Source organism: Cupressus sempervirens, chromosome 8, assembly GCF_028749045.1.
Source record: "Cupressus sempervirens isolate cs-2001-9-10 chromosome 8, ASM2874904v1, whole genome shotgun sequence".
Taxonomy (NCBI): domain Eukaryota; kingdom Viridiplantae; phylum Streptophyta; class Pinopsida; order Cupressales; family Cupressaceae; genus Cupressus; species Cupressus sempervirens.
Window position 1 is genome coordinate 191,568,696 of NC_143125.1, and position 17,899 is coordinate 191,586,594.

Here is a 17,899-nt window from a genome sequence, read left to right on the forward strand (position 1 = left end):
CATGGATTGGATTTGACTCTTCTTTGTATTCTCGGAAGTTAGAGGTAGAAGGAGTTCATGCACAGTTTCAGAGGTGGAAGATCCTCCCTAGTTTGTATTTGCGGTTTCAGTGGTTCAATGTCACCCTAGTCTTCCATTGGAAATATCACCCTGATTTTTCACTTTTGTGCCAAATTTGTTGAAAACAGATTTGTCTTTGCTCATATCTTGTTTGATGCCCATATAATCATAAGTATTGCTATTGAATCTGAATAAATAAAGATATTTGTGTCGCTCGCTTTGGTGACAACCAATTCTTGGCTTTGTGTTCCCTATTTTTATTTGAAGTTTTGTAGTTTTCCAGTTCTCTTGGCATAATAATTCCATCTCTGTATTTCTGTGGCATTTAAAGCTTGTCATTTTGTTTCTCAGTTTCATTAGAATCAACACGTACTATAAAGGGGAGGCATTACAAACATTTAGATCAAAACCCCAAGTGGCTAGAGGACACCTTACGGTCCCACCCTCTGCACCATACGACTTGGGTATCCTACTATACGGAACATCTATTGTATGCTAGCCAACACCGTACGTTGTTCTCCACACACTCGTCATGCATCATCCATCTCACTCACTGTATGTCAAAGCGGTCCACTAAGTCACCTTACACTGTAGAATCCTCCCTCTGCCTATACGCCCATCATCCTTGTCATATGAACACAACCCCTAGCCACGAGCTTTAGCTGATTTGGGCATACAACCTTGGGTCTATCTGTCTTGCACATCACCATTTCTTCTCTCCAAGTTTGACATAGGACAAGGGAACACATCGGCACCAATCAAGGACATCACAAATACTTAGAACAACATCTAAGTGTTGCAAATGTTTATCCCACGTTCTATTGCAGATTAGCATATCATCAAAGAATACAAATGCAAACTTCCTCAATTGTTCACGAAAGATATGATTCATGCAAGACTGAAAAGTTGTTGGTGCATTTGTGAGTCCAAATGGCATAACAAGGAATTCAAAGTGTCCGTAGTGACAACAAAATGTTGTTTTCTGAATTTCTTTCTCCCTCACTTATTTGATGATAGCCAGACCGTAAATCAATCTTAGAAAAGAAAACTACACCATGTAGCTCATCTAGAAGCTCATATATCTTGGGTATGGGATATCTATTCTTTATATTTCTTGTATTCAATGCTTTGTAATCAATACACATTAGTATATGCCATGTTTCTTCTTGACCAATACTACAGTAGAAGCATAAGGGCTAGAACCTGGGCTTATGTGTCACATTTCAACAGTTCCTTGATTGTCTTTTCAATTTCCTCCTTCAAAGATGAGGATGCCTATAAGGAGTGTGATAACTAATTTCAAAACCTTCTTCAAGCTCAATCACATGCTCAAATCCCCTATCAAAGGGAAGTCGAAGAGGAATATCCCCAAACATTGCACCACGTTTATCTAAATCAAATTGTCAATCAATATGGTGAGAGGGTTCATTATCTATGGTAGACTTATTAGAAACAAAGAAATGGGCTGCCCATTCCACATCATTATGTCTGAAGAAAGCTTCCATCCTTGGACTATTGTCTGCCATAGCTTTTAGTTTTATTTTCTAGCTACATCTATTTGAGTTCCTAAACATATCTTTCTAATTATTAAAGCCATCGAAGGCTCAAATGAGCATCAACATTGTTGAGACCAAGAATAAAGAAATTGCCTGACCAAGTGAAATCCCCCATTTCAATATTCAGCTGAGGTATAATATGATTGCAAGTAAAAGGAAAACCATCTGCCACAAAAACAGTAAATCCTGGAAATCTCCAGTACGAAGACCCTGTCTGCTGACCACTTCCTCTATAATAAAATTATGTGTATCTTCTCAATCCAGTAAGCATACCTTTTATTGCCCCTTTAGAACACCTTTCAATCGGAAATGTCTACCTTGAGGAATTCTAGATGAAGTTTTCTCTTTGACAGTAGTGTATTCTAGTTCTATTCGTTGAGGCTGGTTTTCTTGAGGTTATTCTTCCTCACAGCTGTCCTCTGGCTCAGCCCGATCCTCCTCTTCTGAATGTACTTCAAACAAGTGTAGCTTACCTTTTCCAAGGCAACAGTGTCCTTGTTCCCATGGTTCTTTATAGGAGAAGCACAATCTCTTCCTTCTAAGTTCATTTTGTGTTTCTTGATCAGCTTTTGAAGTTGTATTTATTGGTTGGTTAAAACTTGTATTTCTTTGCTGATTTGGCTCCCTCCTGTCTGATTCCCTAGAGGTGAAATCTTTCTTCTGAGGTTGATAGGGTGCGGTAATTTATAAATCCTTTACTAGTAATAGCATCATCTAAAGATTTGGGCCTATGGGCTTTAACCAATCCTTGTAACCTATCACTTAGACCTTCCACAAATAAATAGTGACTCTTTTGTGGGGCATATCAGGAACCATCACATTTTTTTTTTGGAATTCATTGATATATGATTCCAGTTGTCCTATTTGTTTCAACTGAGCTAGTTCCCTGTAGTAGGCCTCTTGTCCTTTTTTTCAAAATGTGTAACCAGCCTATTGAGAAATTCTTCATAAGATTGAACCATGGCATGATCCTGCGAAACAAGTATATCATGCCAGCAATCATATGCTACTCCTTCCAGGTGCATGGTAGCAAACTGAATCGCCTTTTCCTCATTCATAGGTTTGAGTGCCAAAAAAGTGTCCAATTTATGAACCCATGATCTAGCTGATAATTCTCTGGACCCATTGAAAGTTGGAATTGTAATTTTGTTTAAGGCATCCTTGTACTCCTCCGGCTGAAAGCCTTGTCTAGCTTGCCCTCTAGGCCTCCTGTGTTGCTCTTCTAGACAATTCCTAACTTTTTCTTTAAGTTGGTTCATGAGCTGACATAAATTTATCAGCTACCTTACATCAGTTGGAAGCTGCAAATACCTATGCTCCACGGGGACGCGTCCCCTGCCTCTGTACCCTAGTACCCGTACAGGTACGAAACGGGGACGCGGGTACGGATTTTGGCCGTACCTTGCGACATCCCTTTTTTGAAAAATTCAGAAACGTCCCCAAAACGGCCAATTTTTTTGGGCAGGAAACTTGGGGACGGCCAGCAGTATCGGGGACAGTTTTGCCGTCCCCTATCCGTCCCCGAAACTGCTGGCCGTCCCCTTTTTTCCAGTCAATCTGGTAAAGGCAAACCATCCCCAAAAAAACATTTTTTCCTAATTTTTGTTGTTCGTGTGGCCCCTAGTCATCTTAAAGACATAATAACAATATGCAACCCATATTTGGTCCATTAAAACACTAACTCTTCTACTCATTTTTCGATTTAACATACTTGCTAAGAGGAAGGAAAAAAACATAAGAGCAGTAGTAGCAATGAGCAAAGATTGTGTTTAGTGAGGCAAGATTGCATTCGGTATTTACTATTTACTAACTATTTTAGTTGGACTTCTCTTTATTTCATTCTGATTTCAGCATGATACTTGAAGCCTTTAGGCATTTTAATTTTTGCTATATATGTATGTGATATTGTTATAATGGAAGCACTTAGTATTTGCCATTTGATAATATTCCATGTATTTATCTTCTAAAATGTCTATGGTGAATGGTTTATCAATGTTATGATATACATATTTGAATTTTGTCTCTATATTAAAAAAAATCCCCTATGTTTTTAATCGCCGTCCCCTGATGTCCTGTCCCCTAAATTTTGGCTTCGACCCGTACTCGTATCGGAAACACGTCCCCGTCCCCTAAAATGTCCCCGTCCTGGAAACTCCGTGGAACATAGGCAAATACTCATCTCGAGCCACCATGATATCATCAGTGATCTGCATCTCTTCTACCTCAACCTCCGAAATTGGTTTTCCCTCAATGGGACGAGGTAAGATGGTGGGACACAATGGTCTATCAGACCTTGTATATGCTGTTTTCACAATGTTAGAAGCTGCTTTGTCTTGGTTCTCATGCCCTGCTTCACTTCTGCTGTGGCGACTGCTGGACCATCCTGACCTCAAATGCCCAATTCACCCATCACCATGATTATCTGTTCTTGAAATTGCTGCATCACTTATTGTTGTTGTTGTGCAAACACTGTGCTTTGATACCATTGAAATATCCTAACTTCTTTCTTAGGAAAAGACCTTTTCAGAATTTATCTCTAATCAACTATCTCATACAAACTATGAGGTTTCTCACAATAATACGACGGTTATTAGAATAACTGACATTCTCGGATTGAAATTATTAACTTTTATTCAATGTACATACTAGTTGCACTTCCAGAGCTATACGCCTATAGACTTCAGAATTTATTGAATAGAAGGGTAACAGCAGACCAATATCATGATGTCTAAAACACATCAGCTAACTGTATTCCCTAATGCCAAAGAGAACAATGGCCTGTCAATTTGATAAGGGAGTGATAGCTCTTCCCACATTGGAACCTGGAAGTGTTGCAGACTTAATCTTCACCCTACAAACAGTCTGATTAGTTGTTGCTGCCTCCAGAATCACCTCTTTCTTGTCAACAAGACTATTTATCACTTTTCTCCAGACCTGTGTTTAGATAAAATGTTTGAAAATGGATTCCTAGGTTTGTGTCTAGAAGCTCCTCCTTCCTAGGGTTTGCATTCTGGTAGAAATTGTTGTAGAGAGACAAATAATAATCAAAGATAATCGAATGAATCTCCTTTTACTCCTGCATTCCTCATATAACTCTATCAATTTACCAAAAAACCACCTTTCTGATTTTTAAGTCAATGCTAAAGAAACTTTCCAAACTGACTCCCCATTTGGCTTGCCAAGGAAGTAACCAAAAAGAAAACAGATAAGTCAATTGCCAATTTAAAGTGGTCCGACAACCATGACTAAAAATCAGGAACTTAAAATAAATTGCCCCCTCTTATTAAAAGATCACCCAAGTCTTTCGCGAAGAATATCAAGTAAAGACTTGGCAATTTTATTCTGTAAATAACATACTTAACAGAGGGGGGACATTACATTCCGGCTTGTAAACAGGAGCTCAGAGAGTACTATATCTTTAGAAAGTGGCTCCTTATCATCATCTACCACCTTGCTAGATGCTACAAATTTATCAAGAATATCCCGCTCCTTTTCAGCACATGACTCAAGAGTTGCTTCCACATCTTTCATTGATCTTCAATAACCTCAGCTCTGTTAATCACGAGCTCTTTAAACTCAGTATATCATTTCCCGGAGGGTATGACACCTTTAACACTCAACACATCTAGCTTCAAATCTTTGAACTTGAGTGTAACTTCCAGATCCTTTTCTAGAGATTGTGGTTCTCGAATGAAGACCTTTAGAGTATGATTCAACTCAGATTTAATCCTTTTCAGATGGGTCAATATTTTAAGAGCATCCTTCACAAGCTGAGTACCTTGCAGCATCGACCTATTGACCCAAGAATCTAATGCCCTGGCCTTTTCATCAGCTTTCTTAGCCTTTTTGATTTGGCAATAGAAGGGGTTAAAGGATCAGTTGCTGAAGAAGTTTTGTAACCTGTAGAAGTACTGAATTGAATAGGGCATTCTCCATCTTCAAACAATCCTCCTCCATTTTGAGATTATCATACCGTTGGATGAAGGAAGCTAGGATTCTTGTGCATCATGCTTGGCACCAAGATGTGTTCGTTTACCAAGCTCAATCCCTGTGATCTTATTATCTGAAAGCTGAATTTCATCAACAGGCTTCCTAGGAGTTGGCTCAACTACCTTAGCATACTTATTTTTGTCCACCACCACCCTAGATGCATTTTTTGGCTTTCTTCACAGCCTTGGACTTAACAGACAAGTTGCTTGAAATCAAAATCATTGGGGAGATCTCCTTCTTCTTCCTCATTGGAGTAACCACACTTAGCCATGGGGGTTGATCTAAAGAGCCCACTTGGGTACTAAACTATAGTTTGTGAAGGGCTAGACAAGTTTTACATTAGATGTTATCAAAATCAACCACTGAAGTAGATACATTAGACAAGTTTTAGAAGGAGGTGTATGACACTTTGGCTAGATTGCTGTGTGGGGTGTCTAGGATTGACTTAGTGGCGTAAGAAGAAATGGTTTGAGTTGACACATCATGTGCTATAGGAGTAACCAAATATTGTGAAAAATGAATCAACTTTTGTGTCTAAAGGGAATGCATCAATATTTATGGGTGTAGATACTTGAGGAGCATCTTTAGGGGTAGACTTTGTAACTAGTGCAACTGAAGGTTTTGGTACTTCCTCTTCTTGACCACCGTCTTGATCTAAATTGTATATTTCAACTTGTTCTTTCCCTTTCATAGATGTCTCCTCTTGAGGCTTGTTCTTGGCCTTCCCAATATTAGTTCTGATCTTGGCCCCTTTAGATGAAGAGGCTTCTTCTTGGTTCTTTGTCCTCAACTCAGACTTAGGGCTAACTTGCCCAAAGCAATTTTGTCAAGAGATGTATTCAAAGATTGTCCTTATGCGCTGCTTCCAAGTATTGTAGTTTCTGCCATTATATTTCTAACTTCTCTCAAACAGAATATTCGTTAGAGATGCCATTGTAAAAAAATGAGGTCAAAGAGGGTTGACCAAATGGCAACACAAATGTCGAGGCAAAAAATGTTCAATGCATGAAATTGTGTAAATGCAGCGCGTAATGAACAACATTGAGGCAGAAAGCATGAACTAATTTGGAGACTGGACAACAGATTTTTGGGCACAAATCCCCAAATCATAATTTTCAGAAGACCCCAAAAATTTGGAGAGAAGCCCAAAAAAGCTGTTGAAAAACCCACCATGAATTTGCAATCAGTTTCGGAACTGACAAAAAAATCTAAAGGCTTTGAAGAAACCCTAGTTGACTATTTGGCAGGTATCCAAATTTTAAAAAAATCAAAGCCCAAATCGTAGTAGGAGAACTGAGGGTTCAAAGAAACCCTAGGTGGCAAAAGAAAGGAACCCTGATTACAACTAAAAAAACAGCCTGAAATCCTCCAAGCATGGGCCAAATGTATCAAAAATGCAAGCCCTGTGGACGAGGAGAAAGAAATGACAAAATGGATGGTTGTATTTGCTGAAAACAGGTAAGAAATGACAAAAAAATGCGATTTAGGACTTTTGTAGGTTGCATTAAAAAGGGTACAGACCGTCGCTAGAAGAAAAAAACATGGGAATAGAGGTTAAAAACCGTTGCTGAGACATGTCATGGGTGCAGAGACAAGAGTTGTAGAAGCCACAAATGATGCCCAATGCACAGAGAACCAACCATGCTCAAAGGTTGAATTGCAGGAAAAAACTAGAAGTGGAAGATGCAATACTCAGAACAGAATCCCTTCCACTGTTCTTCGCTTTTGCACAGACATGACCAGAATGTCATCGAAAATATAAGAAACAACCACAAACTAAAAAACCACAAATAGTTGCAGAAGTGACGGGAAAACCTTAGTCGGGTTTTGCAAAGACCAATCTCTGCAAAGAACTCTAGAATTATTTCAAAAATTTAGAACAGATAATTTCAATTAAAAAAATATAAATATTTGAGAGAATAATTTGGCTCTGATACCATATTACACATGTAATTTGGTAAAATATTGGATAGATTAATGAATGAGCAAGATGCTCATATATAGCTGATAGAGACAATGTTTCTATTATGAAACAATCATGGTTATTATAAACATTCTAATAATGAAAGAATAAAAGTATTAGATACATTCTAATATTTACAAAATATACAATATTGACCATTAAAATAATAATAAGATATTCAGAGATATTATTCTAATAGTTGTATCATCTTCTGCTCCGGTTTTGAAATTCTTCAATCTTATACCTTTGTTTCTCAACCAGAAATTGGTATCGACCAGGATATGCTAAAACCTTTCTGCAATCTTTCTCTATTTGTAGGCTGGATCAATCACATCTTCACATCTACCAATTGGGATATCAACTAAATCCAGATCAACAACTTGCTACAAAGTGGGCCTGCTGCAATCCATCCTCCTGATATCTTCTTCTGCATGGGGATCAATCTAGATATCTTCAACAGGTTCACATGAGTGAAGAATCTCTTTATCTTATCCTTCATATTTCTATAGTCAAAGTCCTTTCCGAGCTTGATCTTTACAAGTTTTATCATCTCTTGAAGCTCTGTTTCTATGGCCTGGGCTCTGGCAAAGGTGGACAACAAATACCTTCCAATCATTAGGATGCTGAGTAGAAATGATGAATCCAACTCTATGAGCAGCCAATTGCTTTACATGGAAGCCATTATCTATCATCCCAACTCCATCAAAGTGGTCTTAGCCATACAATAGCTTGGGAGCATGAACAGATGATCATCAAAGCAACCTACACTCATGCATGTGAATGTAGGGAATTGCAGAAACATGTACTCATATTCACTGACTTTCTTCCACATGGCTTCAAAGACTCTTCTCAAGTGTTTTATCAAAAGAACACATATTGACACCATCGAAGGTATCTTGAATCTTTCTATAATGACGCCTACGTGTGCTCAGAGTCAGCTGAACATAGTATTGCCATATTGGAACTTTTTCTCTTATCATCGTTAAATGCGAGTTTCAAAAATTGCATGAAGTAAGATGCAATGTATGCTAAGTAGGAATTCATGTAAAGCAAAAGACTGGTAGGAACCTGTAAAAGCTGCTCACACAAAGCATCATTGATCTGTTCATCCTAGAAGATCTGCTGTACATTGTTGATGTGAGTTTTATACCACTGCAACATGCAGGATGAAACACTCAATGTTTCAGGATGAAACGTCAAATATTGAATCCTCTCTTGAACAAAGGCACCATTTTTGCTAAAGATTGCAAAGAAAGATTATTGAGAGTCGAGACAACTCCAAGGTTCCTTCAAATTGTGGATAGTCACTTAGTAGTAATATACCCACTCAGGAGTAATAATGTGATGTGCTGGTATCACTGGGGGACTTATGTTAGTTCACTAAGACTTATCAACTTGACTTCATGAATGATTTGGCTTTATGAGTGCAATAAAAATATTCCTACTTCCAACTTGAGAAATGAAATGGGAATGAACTTATGCTTATAAATCTAAACAACTTTTTCTTCTACTCTAGGATGCAATAACTTTTGAATATCCTTGTAACTCTACTAGTTTGTTCTTGACATCAAATCCACAAAACTAGTGCAATACATTAAGGTAAACTTAAGGATTTTCAAATCACTACCACGATATTAATACAACGATGCATACCAATGTATAGGCAACAATTGAAACTAAGCTTATAATTATGTTATTCAACAAAAGATACATCCACACTAAATTTCATGCATCTAAACTACATGAAGCAAACTCTAATCTAAGTACGAAAACAAATTTTTATTCTAAATGAGGAATGTGGAACACCGTGCAATACTCCAAATGATTACTAGTATTCATCACGCAAGCACAACAATGAATATTGAGCAATTTTGGTAATATATTAGCAACAATTCTGTGACAATCTCCCTTACAAATGAAGGAGCAAGCCTTATATAGGGATCTCTATTACAATGAATGGCCAAGATCAAATCAGAGTCAACTGCCCAGATTTATCCGCCAAATCTCTACTTAGGGTTGTCATAACCACTACTAGCAATTATCAAATATCCATCCAATTACAAAAGAGCATCACCTTGTGGGCCAATAGAACAATTACAATGCCTTAATTGGTCAATGAGAAAATGTGGTAGGTAGAAACTTATAGAAGAAGTCACCAATTAATTAACCAATAGGAAAATTACATTGCTTCCAAGAGCCAATTAGAAAAGGGGTTAGGTATAAACCCTCTACAACTAGGCACCAAATGGGCCAATCAAAATGTCACACCTAATTTTTAGCCAACGAGAAAATTTAAAGCCATGTTGGCCTATGTTGAATCATCATCTAGAAAATCGTTCCCCTCATCCTTATCCTTAAATTGTAGGGTATAATGCCCCAGAATTCAGTAGAGACATCGTCAATGGATGGCCTGCCTTCATGAGCATCTTTAGCTCCATGAAAGCAAGTTGGGAATCAGAGCCTTTTTGGGCTCAAGCTCAAGTCTGGGCGGACTATAATCCTCTCTTGGGCTCAAGTGTTTGGGTTTAGGCGGATTTGGTGATCTTGGGCCCGGGCAACTTATATATTTTGAGAATTGTGCAAAGTGTTAGACAATTCTCTTACGTCCTGCCCATATTTCTCATTTGTTTCAAATTTTTATATCTCATTATTAAGGTCAAGATCTTCATGATTTGTTTGCAACTTACTTTAAGGGCTGCTTAAGCATTACGCAACTGATTGCATGTCCGATTCCATATTTGTTATGAGTTTGAGAGCCCCACAAGGGGTGGAAATCTTGCTTCTCATGGGCTCCAACCTTGACATTAATGCTCTAAACATCTATGTTCTGGTAGCTTCTGTAGAGATTATTCTTACCTGCATTGATTCTAACAGTTTTCTCAGAGTTATCTTCTATGTTGTTCTCTTGTCTTAACTCCTTGGTTCAATCACCTGTGTGGATGTTATTTACTTTTCTTGTTTCTCTGTTATGTTTCATTGGATGCTGGTTCACGTCTTCAGCAGAGACCCTTTCATGACATTGTATGCTGTCATGTTCATTCTCTATATGCATGTCATTGTAGTCAGGTATTATTCTAATGTTTCATGTCAGCTGTTGGAATGTATCTTGCTTTAGTCATTTGGCACTTGTATTTTCTCCTTTGTAACTCTTACTGTTCGATGTTCATGAAGACCACATACAAGTGTCATTAAGCATTTAACCCTGGTAAATATGTCCTACATAAAGCTATGGGTTTCTCTTTATATTCACGCGGATGTGGCACTGTTGGAGGATCCCTATCATATTCTCTTTGTAACTGCCATCGTCTCTTTAATGCTAATGGTGATGCCTCTTCAGCTACAGGCTCTTAAATGATTTTTCAGTGCCGAATCTTGTACAGGAGATGACTTGGAAGTTAGTGGATTTAGCAATTTTATTAGAAGATTCCTGTGGAATTTCAGTGAAGAACTAAATGTTGTATTCTGTGACTGAAGAATATATGATATATCAGATAGAGTATTGGTTTCAGATAGAGGATTGGGTGTTGATCATTTTTCTTTAGTATTAATGGTGACTTCAGCGTGTATGATGTTCTGATATTTCCGTATCTGAAGAACAAGGTTATCTTCTGTAATATGTGCAATATTTGCTGCAGTGTCATTCTGTATATGGTCGATGAGCAATAGATTTGTGTGTATGAGTAATTCTCATTGTTGATTGTATCTGCGAGATACTTAGAGAGCTATTATATTTTGTATCTGCATAGTTGAAGTGATTGAACTATGAAGAGGGCTTATTGATCGACTGTTGAGAGTTATCAATCATAAACGTGAGAATATTGTAATTATGTTGCAGTTGAGCATGTAAGGAAGGATCTATTTTTGTGGGTCTGGGTTTTTCACCCTCAAGTGGAGGGTCTTCTCGGGATAAGTTATTGTGCCTTCTGTTCTTTTGTGTTTCAGTTTTCAGCTTATTGCATTTCTATGTATTTTGGTTTTAACACTAAATTCGTCTATTTGTTGAAAATTTAACTTGTTTAAACCAGACTTGAACCCTGTTTTCTTTCATTCTCCTCAACATCCAACCCAATTTTATGCTTGCCTAAGTTCTCCTTCTTAATTAAGATCAAACTTCAAACAAGTATGAGCCAAGACTTGACACTTGAAAACTGCTTATCTGCTCCAAGACCTTGGTTTTCATCTAAAACTAACTTGCCCAAGCTTTGTACCCCGATTTGGGATCAACATTCAGCCAAGTGTGAATCATAATTCACCGCAAAGACCCTGACCTGCATTTTAGACTGATTTATACCTCAAACTGACTTGCCCTACCATTCAAGACTTGAAAAGTGCTGCCACTCTAAGACTAAGCCTAACAACCACTACACTAATTGTCAAAATATGAAAAAGTGGGGATTGCCATTTGCAATGGGGCAATGGTATGAAAAGGTCACAAAATGTCCCTTTGTGTGGTTGCGTCTTGTTGTGAGAATGTCAAATTTTCCTTATATCTTTACTCAACTAAACAACTGCAGTTTGTTATCAACATTTATTAATTTACTTTTAAACCACCATTTGTGCAAATGTTTAATTTCTGACACCATTATTAAGAGGATTGCTGATGTATTTTAAGTATCACTTCTCTACTTCAAGCATAGCTGCTTTATTATACACATTGTTGCTTCATTCCTAGGCATTGGTTGCCCATATTTCTGAGCAGTATTCTCAGTTTATCAGACATTCTACTTTACATCACCATGATTACTTCCTAAGGTTCAATGCTTCAGCCCACTGGGTCAGTGTTCTCAGTTTATCAGGTATTCTAAATTACACTGCCATGATTACTTCTTAAGGTTCAATGCTTCAGCCAACTGACTTCACCAGTAATATTACTGTGATTATTTAGATTGGTTGTTATTGATATTGAGGTCGAAATGGATGATTACTATTGCCCTTTGTTTGCTGTTTTTCTGAGCCTGGTCAACTTCACAGAAAGTTGTGGAGTCTTAAGATAAGACAAATTTTTTGTTTGATTGCCTTCTTAATATTGTAAGCATTTAGTGTGGTTATTTATGGTGGAACATGACATGATTCAAGTCTTCTATAACTTTTCTCCACACAAGATCTCTAGAACACAAGTGCCCACAAGATAAAGATAACATAACACAGATGATTACAATTCAAATGCATTTCTAATTTTATATGTTACTCATCCAAAGATCAAACTAGTTGATCTAGAACCAAGTTGTTGCGAGTGCCCAAATTTGAATTTTACTCACTACAACTTAGGTCAGCCTTAAAAGCCTTGTAGAATTTCAATTGGAGGTTTAAAGTCTCTTCTTTCTTCTGACTTGGCATGGGTTAGGCAGAAGCTTGGACCCCAATCCTGATGTGTTGCTTGTTCTGCTCCATCCCTACAGTCCGGCATGGGTAGGGTGCTATCCTGAACCTTGAACTTGATCCTCAATAGCCTGTGGCATGCATCAATTGCAGCTCCAGTTGCCAACGTTTCCTATCCATGACTCAAGGGGAAACCTTGACCTTCGATTTCGGATATCTTTCTTGCATGGGTCAGGTGGTAGTCACGATCTCCGATTTCTGATATCTCCTTGATCAACAAGTCTCTCTTCCGATATAAAAAAAGGGGATATTAGACATGGTATTATACAGATGCTTGATAACATTAATTGTTGGGAAAAAAACATATTCAAGAAGATAAAAACTGAACAGATGCAAAGGAAATTTTCTATAAATAATTAAGAAGATCATAGGCATTAGTTTAAATCTGTTTTCATCCCTTATCAATCTTTGTTGAAATATGCACTAATCTGGCATGCCAGTGGTTATAAAAATTGCATACAGGGCATTAAAAGTGAAATAACTGTTGCAGAGCACTTAGGTAAGACATGGGTGTTAATCAGACAGTTCAAAGTATGGGCAAAATATTACATTCTAAGGAGATAGAGTAAACAGGAAGGGAAACATTCTAATGGCAGATTGATCTCTCGTCAAACTTTAGTCAACCATACTTTTCCATTTGTTGTGCTTAGACAGTGGAATCAACCAAGGACCCCTTATCTTCGCCTTTCCTAAATTTGTCTATGTTTTTGGGAATTAAAACATTAATGAATATTGACTGGCTGAAATTAATAGCCAATTTACACATTGTTTAGTCCCACATTGGGCATGGCATTCGAAAGTATATAAAACATGATCATTTTTCCATCTATCATACATTGTTTTCTGATGTTATTAAATTAGTTCCTTGAGTACTTCTTGATGCTCTTAAATTTCTTCATTTCAGTGGGTTTATGCAAGTAATTGTGTATCATAATTTCATAAATGTATTATATAGGTGTGTGTGTACGTAGCTACGCATATTATGTAACATAAGCTCAAATTAATACAAACAATTACCACTGCACCCTGAATGCCTACAGGTCTGTACAGCTTACTTAAATACCTGTAATCCTCGAACTTGCATGATCTCTACTGTGAATTTTAAGCTACCTTTGAAATATTATTGGATTAATTCTGTTTGCAACATACATAGACATCAATCCTATTTGTGAGATAAAAGTGGTTTATTACAGGTCCCGAGTTATATGGGATGAAGGTAATCTGGAGGAAATAGAAGCCAACAAACCTGTAAGGCAGAAAATTATTGAGCCCAAAACTCCATACCATGCTCCAGAATATGAAGATGGTAATTTGTGATCCTTGAAAATAATTTAAAACATGGAGGATTTCTTTTCTCTTTTGGTCTGGCTTTAGATTTTAATGGATTTCAAATAACACCTTTAAACTGATGGAAGGAAATGTTTATTGCAGATTTCATGTCATTATCAGACGAAGTCAGAAATTTAGATGCTGCAGCACATGCAGAATCAATACAAATTGCATTGAGCAAAGTTGCAAATATCAGCAGTGAAAGGAGCAAACGAGGTGGTGATTGGACTTCTTCTGGAGACGAGGCAGAGGACATGGAACAGGATGGGGAGGGTTAGTATATGAATGATATTTGTTTATTGATATTTATATGAAATGGACGACACTGATGTAGTACTTATTCTATTCTTTCTCAATGTGGACCAGCAAGTTTTGTTTTCTCAGCATTAAATACCCAATACTGAGGATTTTACAAACTCAAGTTTTTAGCCAGCGGCGATTTGTCGTATGTTTTGTAGGAGGTTTTTCACAATTTATTCTGAGTTAATGAGAAGACCCATGATAGTAGGAGATTTGACATCCATATACTAACCCTAACATCATAGGGTTAGTATATGGATGATATTTGTTTATTGATATGTATATGAAATAGATGACACTAATGTACTACGTATTCTATTCTTTCTCAATGTGGACCGACAAGTAATTTTTGTTTTCTCATCATTAAACACCCAATACCGAGCATATTTCAAACTCAAGTTTTTAGCTGGTGGAATTTGTCATATTTTTTGTTAGGAGGATTTGCACAATTCATTCTGAGTTAATGAGAAGATCATGATATCATAGGAGATTTGAATTACAGAAAAATAATATTAAGATCCAACTCAAAGCACAAGAATTATCTGTAAGTACTTGCCTGCCAATGCAGAGATATCCATAATAACTGGATCCATTTGTTTGACGGAGCAATTGTTTCTACAATAGTTTCATTGTATGGGTTTGTTTATCTTAAAAAATGCTTGAAATTGCATCATTTTGATATTCTTTGTCCTTCCCATATGCCTTGTATATCTCTAAAATGATTCTTGTGTCAGTATTTTTGTTTTGCTTATATATGTCTGAGCTGTCTTTTCAGTGTTCGCTGCTTATTAAGGAATTCTTGAATTTGGCTCCCCTGTAGTACTAATATTTATTTCAGGTTATACGTTTTTGTTCTCAACATGTCTCCACTCTTCAGTTCTTGATGCAGATAGGAACAAGCTTTTTGAAGAACTCAGGCGATTGCATTATGATGAATACTGGAAGGTTAAACAATTGAAGCAGCAGCATCCTGTAGACAATGAACATGTTGAGGAGAGCGGAGAAGAAAGGTCCTAATCTGACAGGGCACAGTCAGCACTGCCCTATTTTCTTAGAAGGCATCATGTGTTGACATTGACAAATTATGTCTTTCATTTGAAGAAAATATTTCGATTAACTGATATTAAGAACATAGGCTCTTTACCATTAGATCAGTAGATGTTAAGTTTATAATGAGACTGAGATATATATTTTGTGACTAAGGTTAGTCTGTGAGAAAAATTTTCGTTTCTACACTCCTTAGGTCATCCAACTGTGCAAATCATCAATGGGAGCCAATGGAGGATGCTCTTTCTCGTTTGGAGATTTTTCAAGGATGAAATCTGGAAGAATGTACATAAAATTTGTAAGAATGACAATGATATTTCATAGATCTTGTGTATTGTAAGTTTCTGATTATCTAAAATTAAGAACTTATAAATATTTGAAACTTTTGTACAAGCATTAGCCACAGTTGATGGTTTGAGTAACCTGCAAATGTGTGTGGATATATGTTTTACTAAATTGGATTTTCAAATAAAGAACTGGTAGGGTAGAAATCACATAAAGTTCCATCCTTTTGATACTCTCACCTTTGATTCAGAAGTATTTGTTTGCTTTCACTTATCAATAGATTTTAGGGTGACAAGTATCTCACAAATCAAGTTTTTTATTGATTATTTTGAAGCTTTTGCTGCTTTAAAGGACATCCTTGACAACACTTAACATGCAATATTTTAAGACTAGCATACAACTACATAAAGGTTTATTATTTTAATTTAAATATATTGACAGGATGTTCTCATGGATGTTTTGTTCATTTGCCGAATGTTTTATTCCATGCCATAGATGGTAGCGAACTCAGAGTCTTCTGTATCAAGGTTTAGTTCTTTCCTAAGATTATATTTGATAAGAAATCATTGACGTCTAAACACATCCCTGAGTTAAGCTGATACAAGATGAACATATTTGATGCTTGGTTGGACCTTGTTTTATTGCTAGAATAATGCATAGCTGCTTATTCTAAAATCTCTGGAGCCTAGGGGAAAACCATCAAAAGTGATCAGATTTAAGGTCTTTGATTGTGTGGTACATCTAGTCATGGGATTTATGAATTAGATGTTAGTTCCTGTCTAGACTAGTTTCCTATTGCAAGCATGTTTGGCTGATGCAACAGATTGGTTTTTGGACATCCCTTTAGCATTTAAAATCCATCTGAAAGTTAGGTTTTCTGCATTACAGAGCTACTCTTCTTTTCAAGCTAACCTTGATTTTGTTAATCCAAAAACTTGTTTGTTTATTGTACTTCTTGTCAGGTTCATATACCGTTGTCACTTTCAGAAGAGCAAAGAGCCTCTCAAGTTCTAAGTGTTGATGTATAGCATCAGTAGAAGTAATGATAAAATTATGTTATGTGAATTCTGTTCATCAGACGTATGCTTATGCTTATATATATATATATATATATACACACGTTTGGATGATTATCATAATACTTCATAATATTATTGGCAGACATTGTGATGAGTATATTATCGGGGGGCCTTGTGTTTACCGCCGATCACATAAACTGCTGTAGTGTTATTGCTTACCTTAACTAACAGTTGGTTAGTTATGCCTCCGTAGAGGCATGACCCTACATGGCCAAAGGCCACGTAGAGTCATGACTCTACGGAGGGCATGACCTTTCACGTATATAAATGTAAGTGCAGATCAATGGGAAAGATAATCAATACATGGCATTACAGTCCAAGAGATCTGCATAAAGGCCACGTAGGGTCAGGCCTCTACGGAGGGCATGACCTTTCACGTATATAAATGTAAGTGCAGATCGATGGGAAAGATAATCAATACACGGCATTACAGTCCAAGCGATCTGCATAATCACTTTGTAGGATAACTCTCGGCATTATTCATTGGAAGGCAATTTCCATATTCTATCTGCATTATCAGCAATCTCCTTTGTAAGACATTATATCTTCAGCAACCCTCAGCACTAAAGTTAAAGACTCAGCGATCACCGTTGGGAGAACAAACTCTGCATCTCTGGTTTTGCGATTATTCAAGTAAGAATATCCATAATTGTCTATATCAGTAGTATTAGTTTTATCTATCAGAGATCACTAAAACTAACATGGTATCAGAGCCATTCTGATAAGAAAATCTACTACTCAGAATTAAAATCTAAAGTCTCAGATTTATAAAAGTTAAATTGTATTTTTAAAAATCAAAATGGTGAATCATGTAAGGCTAGAGGATAGACTTGAGGGAGCATCAAATTTTTTATCATGGGAAATTCGAGTCATAATAATATTAAGAGAAATGGAGTTAGAGGAGTATATAG

General features: G+C 36.9%; 1 protein-coding gene across 1 annotated transcript in view; it reads left to right on the top strand.

Moving 5' to 3' along the window:
* The window catches only part of LOC149542174 (protein phosphatase inhibitor 2-like), a 49,526-nt gene extending 33,509 nt beyond the window's left edge, over positions 1-16,017 (top strand). The window contains exons 2-5 of the mRNA XM_089797197.1: positions 14,142-14,254; positions 14,380-14,550; positions 15,455-15,587; positions 15,821-16,017. Of these exons, the coding sequence (XP_089653323.1) occupies positions 14,142-14,254; positions 14,380-14,550; positions 15,455-15,587; positions 15,821-15,896 (493 nt within the window). The 3' untranslated portion in view covers positions 15,897-16,017. The remainder of the gene's footprint in view (positions 1-14,141; positions 14,255-14,379; positions 14,551-15,454; positions 15,588-15,820) is intronic.
* The last annotated feature ends 1,882 nt before the right edge of the window (positions 16,018-17,899 follow it).